The sequence below is a fragment of the Trypanosoma rangeli genome (assembly GCF_003719475.1).
Source record: "Trypanosoma rangeli strain AM80 chromosome Unknown Tra_15.4_contig_00232, whole genome shotgun sequence".
Classification (NCBI taxonomy): domain Eukaryota; phylum Euglenozoa; class Kinetoplastea; order Trypanosomatida; family Trypanosomatidae; genus Trypanosoma; species Trypanosoma rangeli.
This window is the reverse complement of record NW_021705976.1, coordinates 12551-19485: the sequence shown is the minus strand read 5'-3', so window position 1 is coordinate 19485 and position 6935 is coordinate 12551. Positions and strand designations below refer to the sequence as shown.

At 49.4% G+C, this 6935-nt stretch overlaps 4 protein-coding genes across 4 annotated transcripts, besides 3 other annotated features; all 4 read left to right on the top strand.

The window, feature by feature from the left end:
- Positions 1-4: 4 nt before the first annotated feature.
- Positions 5-40: a microsatellite.
- Positions 41-203: 163 nt separating this feature from the next.
- Positions 204-1568, top strand: TraAM80_06409 (arabinose efflux permease family protein; the record flags this gene model as incomplete). Its single annotated transcript, XM_029383255.1, has 1 exon — positions 204-1568. One exon carries the CDS (start codon positions 204-206, stop codon positions 1566-1568), a length of 1365 nt encoding a protein of 454 aa, XP_029236911.1.
- A 235-nt stretch (positions 1569-1803) lies between these two features.
- Positions 1804-1827: a microsatellite.
- A 494-nt stretch (positions 1828-2321) lies between these two features.
- On the top strand, positions 2322-3989 carry TraAM80_06408 (helicase; the record flags this gene model as incomplete). Its single annotated transcript, XM_029383254.1, has 1 exon — positions 2322-3989. The coding sequence occupies one exon, from the start codon at positions 2322-2324 to the stop codon at positions 3987-3989; it is 1668 nt and encodes a 555-aa protein (XP_029236910.1).
- Positions 3990-4135: 146 nt separating this feature from the next.
- Positions 4136-4182: a microsatellite.
- Positions 4183-4273: 91 nt separating this feature from the next.
- TraAM80_06407 (uncharacterized protein) lies at positions 4274-5230 on the top strand (the record flags this gene model as incomplete). Its single annotated transcript, XM_029383253.1, has 1 exon — positions 4274-5230. The coding sequence occupies one exon, from the start codon at positions 4274-4276 to the stop codon at positions 5228-5230; it is 957 nt and encodes a 318-aa protein (XP_029236909.1).
- Positions 5231-5507: 277 nt separating this feature from the next.
- On the top strand, positions 5508-6611 carry TraAM80_06406 (arginine N-methyltransferase, type I; the record flags this gene model as incomplete). Its single annotated transcript, XM_029383252.1, has 1 exon — positions 5508-6611. One exon carries the CDS (start codon positions 5508-5510, stop codon positions 6609-6611), a length of 1104 nt encoding a protein of 367 aa, XP_029236908.1.
- Positions 6612-6935: the final 324 nt, after the last annotated feature.

Genomic DNA, 6935 nt, shown 5'->3' with positions numbered 1-6935 from the left:
GTAGATATATATATATATATATATATATATATATATATATGATCATCAGCGTTTTTGTATTCATCTTCTTTTTTTGTGTCTTTATTTGTTTGATTATTATCTGTTTTTTTTCCTTGTTTCGTTTAATTGACCGCTTTGAACACAGTTGTTAGTTTTTGTTGGAAGTTGTGCAACGTCGAGTGGAAGTAGCGCAAGTGGGTAATATGCCAATACTTAAAGTTGCTCATTCCGATGAGAAGAGACGTTTTGATCCCTCGGGGTTGACATGCATTTATGAACACACGGAGCACGAGGAAAATGAGGGGACCCTATGCTCTTTGAAGCGTCAGATGTCTATGAAGGAGCTGTTGCTTCTGCTTTCGATGTCCTTTAGTTACGCGTTGTGCTTTAACACACTTAACAATATAGTGATTCCAAAAATTGTTGGCCGTCTTGGCGACAATAAGCAGAGTCTATGGCTCGGTTTGCTCATGGTACTTGGGGCACTTTGTCAGATGTCAGCGCCACTTGTTGGGGCGTACAGTGACCGTGTGGGCAACCGAGCGCTTTTTTTGGTGTCAGGTTCCGCTGTGACCGTTATGGGGCTTTTTATGTTTATTCTTGTGGAACTGACAGATATGGTGATAGTACTGTGCCTTGCGCAGGTACTCTCAACCGTGGGACTTTCTGTCATTTATAGTATGGTGATGGCATTGCTAACTGACTACGTTCTTGAAGAGCAGACTGGGAAAGGAAGTGGGGCAATGGCTCTTCTTGCCCTCACTGGTAGTGGTGTGGGGTATGCCATGCTAGCGGCGGATGTACCGGTAAAGTACTGCCTCTGTAGTTACGTGATTGTTACGCTGCTTTGTTTGACACTGACGTTGAATTCCATTCCAATCGTAGAGACACTTCGACCTGCACAACAACCTGCCCGCTTTTGCGACACGGTGATAGCAGCATTCACGATGCCTTCATTTCGTGTTTTTCCCGACTTTTTCCTTGCGTGTGTAGGGCGGGCGCTGTTCAACGGTGGACTGGCGTCGCAGGTATACCTTGTTTTCTTTGTGCGTGATGTTTTTTTGTCGACGAGCCCAGTACGCATTACTTCTGCCTTGTCGATCGCAGCACTCATAGGTGGGCTTTTGGGTGCCATTCCTAGCGGCGTCTTTTCAGACCGCATAGGACGAAAGCCTGTTGTCTACGCTGCCCTTTTTTTGTGCACTACATCGCTTGTACTTCTTGTGCTTGTGCGTGACATCAAATTACTTTATGTGGTAGGTTTTCTGCACGGCTTTGGCAGCGCCTCCTATCTTTCTGTGGACCACGCACTGGGCATATTGACACTCCCGCGTAAATGTGGCTTTCCTATCGATGCCGCGAAAGACCTGGGCCTTTTTGCCACAAGTGCAACCTTCGGGACACTTGTGGGTCAGGTGGCATACGGCACCATGCTGCAGGCCTTTGTGGGGTACACTGAGACTGGGTTAGTGCGCTACAGCTACTTTGGATTTATTGTTATCTTTATTCTTGCGGCTGTGGCGTTCATCGTGAGTGGCACAACCGTGGTATTTATTCGCTTGAAGTGAAGCACCGGGGACAAGCATCCAAGAGGGAACGAACAATTCTGGGAGAGTGGCAGAGTAAAAGTGATTAAAAAAAAAATGAAGAAAAGAACGCACAAAATTGAATAAGCATACATACATACAAAAGGATACATGATCGTTACTTGCGGTCAATTTATTTGCCGTGTATATATGATATATATGCGTGTGTGTGGCTTTTTGAGTGCATGACAGCCACTGAAAACGGGCTTGAGATGCACTCCTCTCCTTTCTCTCTCTCTCTTTGTGGGGTTTCCCGGAGATGGAATGCTTGTTGTAGTTTTTTTTTACATGAGTGTTGTGTTGTGCCACTGCTTTATCTCTGTATATGTTTTTTCCATTGTTGTGGTTGCCGTTTTTTTTTGTTTCACACCGCCCCGCCACTCCATCTTCTATCTTTTGTTGATGTTGCCTTTGTTCTTTTTCTCTTCTTTTTTATGTTTACATGCGTTGCTGCCTGCTTCTAGGGATGTCATCCTCTGAACTTGCGGTGAAGCGGCTGCGACGGCAGTGGGAGCCGGATGAAAAGGCGTGGAACGACAAAGCGTTAGAGGTGCCGTGGGAGGAAATGACGCCCCCACTTCACAAGTCAACCATCTTTGCGCTACGGAACGTCTTTTTTTTTCTCACGCCACGTCAGTGCAGTCCCGTGCCATTAACGTTTTTCGCACATCTGGCAACAGTGCTGTGGTGGAGGCGCCAACAGGGAGTGGGAAGACACTTGCCGTGCTGATTCCCATGATGGAGCGCACTGTGCGGGCGTGTGATGCGTACGTGACCGAGCACAATCGCCCGCTTCTCCGTCGAGATATTATTGGCATCGTCGTCTCCCCCTCCCGCATCTTGGCAGAGCAGACCTTTGTCGTTGGACGCAACCTTGCCTCTCGCTATCCACACACAATACGTTTTGCCTTGTGTGACGGGGCAGTACAATCCATCGGCGCCGCTCTCGACGGGCTCAAGAAGGCAGCTCGTGGCGCGGGAACGTTTTTGGTGACGACACCCCACGACTTGTCTGAGTTTATTGCCGCATGGGAGCAGGACCAGATCTCCGGTGATGCCGCGGATGACATGCAGGAATTACTGGATGCACAGGATGAGGAAACGCGGCGGCATTACTATGAGAAGCGCGGCGGCAAAACGTCGCTTGGCGGTGACACGGGGAGTGCGGTGCAACTGCGTGGGTGCAACACTGAGCGGTTTGCATTTGTGGTGGATGAGGCGGATCTAGTCTTTCACTCCCCTGAGATGCGGGACATTGTCACCCGGTTTATCGACACACACGCCTGGAGGGAAGAGCCACCTGCAAAGCGGCGAAAACCCTCCCATTCCGCATCCTCCTCCCCTGCTCGGATTGCGATGGATATGGCGTTTGTCGGTGCGACGGTTTCCACCTCGCAAAAGCTGCAGGAGTATGCTGCCCACATCAATACTACACTTGGAACGAAGATGCACACTGTGGTGCTGAACACCTCGCAAGATTTTGTCACACAACTGCAAAACCGCTACGTGGTGTGCGGGGTGCACGAATTTCTGCCCCTTTTGGTGCAACTGATGAATTTGCATGCATCACGGAAGCATTTTATTTTCTTCAACAGCTCCAAGACTTTGCGATTTGTGGAAAAGCTCTTCGCTGCACTTACAGACAGCGAGTCCCCCCTACTGTACATCAAGCAGATCTTTGTGATGTACGACGGCATGAATGAGCGGGCGCGACTTGAACAGTACAACGCTTTTCTTAACCACAAGACGAATACGCAGGAATCCGCAAAAAGCAAATCACAAGCCTCACCTTTCTCCGCAGCAGAGAAGAAGAATCAAGTTTATAGGAGTGGCTGGAAGCGCGACGGACGGCCCCCAGATGGAAAAGGTGCCATTCTACTCTGCACAGACATGGCTGCATTTGGGTTGGACGTGCGTGATGTGGACTATGTATACCATTTTGAACCACCAACAACTGTGCAGTCTTACGTCCACCGTATTGGTCGTGTCGGGCGTATGGGAATGCGTGGAAGCAGTATTCTGCTTTTGCCATGTTTTGGCAATGAAACTGCATTGGCCTCTACACGAGAGCGCAAGACAACAAGTACTCGCTTTAACACAGTTACCAACACAAAGTTCTCAACGTCCGAGTTGCAGACCCTACGTGTGACAACAGATGATCTTACAAAGGAACAAAACGATTACTTAAGCGAACTGGGTAAACGCAGTGAGTTACAGTCGTATTCGCTGCCTCCTTTTGCACCTATAACTTCAACCATTAGAAATATCATCTCTCAGCAGAAAAAGCTTTTGAAGTTAGCGCAAATTGCCGCTATGTCCATGTGCACTGTTCCACAGGATGCAGAAAATGCAAAAGCCTGGTTTGACCCTAAACTGGCACTTCACGCTCTTCTACTTGATTGAGCTTTACAAAGAAAAGGCGCGGAAGTGGTGTACTTTCACACGTATAAATGTGTTTCCTTAAATCTAGAAAACAATAATTTGGGATGTTGTGACGATGATGGACGGTCCAGCCATTGTGTCTTCACTTCCTTGCATAAAGCCTTTCTTTCTGGTTTTGACTTCATTGCTCATTTTTGTTCTTGTTGTTGTTCTTCACTTTTTTTCCTGTGTTTCTGTGTGTTTGCCTCTGCACACAATTTTTGCGGGTATAATAGTCTACTGGAGGTGGTGTACTTCGTTGTAGGATGTACAGTTATAACAATATCATCGATAAGGCCGAGCCCAGTAACAAGGATGTAATTGATCGTGTGCCCTTGTGCCTTGAAATGACCAATATTGTGTCGCAGCGTCGCGTGGATGATCGGGTTGATGTTTTAGTTGTGGAAAATTTCTTGTCCAGTGCGGAATGCGATCAAATCATTGCCGCCTGCGAAGAAGTGGGCTACACCTTTTGGCGGCAGAAGGACGCCAGCGTCGTTTGTGTCGCGGGCCACTGCAGTGGGGAAGAGGAGGCACGTGCTTTTCGTGTGGTGGACACCATTGAGGCAAATTTCCCGCAGTTGTCACGAGCACTCTCGGAGCGCATTCAAAAGGTAGTGCATTTGGAGCCAAGAACCTTTGATTCATCCTTGACGGACTCAGAGGACATGTTTGCTCGTGATCTTGAGGGTACCTGGGTGCCGTTGACTCTCTCGAGTAATCTGCTGCTTGGTAGGTATGGGCCTGGTGGACATTTCTCCCCGCACGTTGATGGATCCACCGTGGTGGACCTGAATACGCGTTCTCTGTACACACTACTTATCTACCTGAACACCTGCGAGTGTGGCGGGGAAACAGTGATATTTACAGGAGAACAAATGGACACCCTCGAGCTGGACGCAAAAACGGGCAAATACATTGGCAAAAAAGCGAACCGCGTTGGGGCGGTTTGCCCTGAAAAGGGTTCTGCTGCATTTTTTTTCTGTGATGTGCTTCATGAAGCTTCACCAGTGGGGGAGGGGGGCAGCAAGTACATTATCCGTGGCGATTTCCTTTATCGTCGCGAACCACCAATTTTGACGGCGGAGAATGACAAGAAGGCTTTTGAGCTCTACGAACAGGCACGTGTGGCGGAGAGTGGTGGAAATGCCACGTTGGCCTGCGAGCTCTTTCAACGTGTTCGTAAGCTGTCAAAAGGGGTAGCTGAACTTTATCAACTTTAATTTGTTAAATGGACCTTGGCGGTGTTTTGACGCTTTTGTCGCTTTTTTTTTGAGTAATTAATACCCCTAGTTGCGTTTGCCGCAGCAAAGAGAACTAAAAAGGGGGTGAATAAATGTATGCCGCGGAGCAGAGGGATCGCGGCCTGTGAGAAGTGTGAGGCGAAAGAAGAGAATGCACCTCCCCGGTCTCGTTTTTTCTTTCTTTTTGTTTTAAACCTACTTTGTTCTTTTGACCACAACGTTGTTGTCTCTATTACAGTGTACGTTGAAGCGGTCGATGCCCTCGCAACAGTTTGTTGAGGAATATGACTCACACGAGCCACTGCAGGAGCAATACTTTGACGCCTATACTGATCTTGGCGTGCACCGCGTCATGCTTGCAGATGCGTCTCGCATGTCGTTTTACCGCCAAGCACTCACCTGCGAGGCGGTTGTCCGGGACCGTGTGGTGGTGGATGTGGGCTCAGGGACAGGCATTCTATCCATGTGGGCAGCCCGTGCAGGGGCAAGGCATGTTTTTTCTATTGAGGCGTCGTCGCTGAGTCTTGTTCAGGCGCAAGTCATTGACGATAATGATATGTCGGATAGAATCACGCTGTTATCAGAAACAGTGGAAGCTGTCGTTTTGGAAGGCGTTGAAAGTTTTATTGCGAAGCATGAGGGACTATTGCAGGGGCGCGGGGTTTCGGTGATCGTATCGGAATGGATGGGGTTTTACCTTTTACATGAAGGCATGCTGCCGTCCGTGATCCGTGCGAGGAACTTCTTTGTGGAGGTCAATGCAAAGCTGGGGATTGCCTGCCCCATAGAAATGATTCCAGAGCGGGCAACTATATGGGTCGCGCCCATGAATTGTGCCGCATACTATGAGGAACGCTACCGCGAGTTCTGGGGCAACGTCGGAGGCTTCGATCTCAGTCGCTATGGCAAGATGGAGTTTGAGACCCAACTGGAGTCAACCAATCCACTCATTGACACAGTGCCATCCTCGTGCCTCCTGCACGAGGGTGCGATTCTGGCGGAGCTGGATCTCACCTCCGTCCCGGAGGAGGCGGTGGCATCTATGTGTCGTCCCATTCATTTTAGCTTTGGCAATTCCACGGCGTTTCAACGGCACTTTAGCACGGCCCACCCACAGGGGGTGGTCGTGGATGGCTTCACAGTGTGGTTTGAGGTGGGCTTTCGGGAGTGGGCCCTAAGCACCTCCCCTTGGTGCCCGCCGACGCACTGGAAGCAGACAACTATTCTCTTGCCGGCCACAGCGCGGGCGGAGCAGCTCGTGGCGTTCACGTCTCCGGAAGCAACGTCGGAGGTTGAGGTGCGACTCGTGGCGACAGACACCGCATTGCGTTGTTACAGCATTGAGTTTGAGCTAAAGTAAAACACATACGAAACCGAAAAAAAAAAAAAAAGAAGACACGCGCGAGCTTCTTCTGCGGTGTGTACGACGCGCCGGTAATACGCCCCTCCCCCCCTCCACTCTCTGCTGCTTAGCAACTCATTAGATGGTTTGTCTCGATTCCCTCTAGTCTTTTTTTTTTTCGGCTCCGTTGCCGCAAACCGAAAGAAGCAAGCAGAAGAACACGGGGTGCTCATGTCAACGGGTGAGCTCTCGGCGGAAGCCGCCGCCTACTTTGAGGAAAAGCATATTAATCTCTGCTGGAGAACTGTTTCACGATGTCGTGTTACACCTTCCTGATGATCC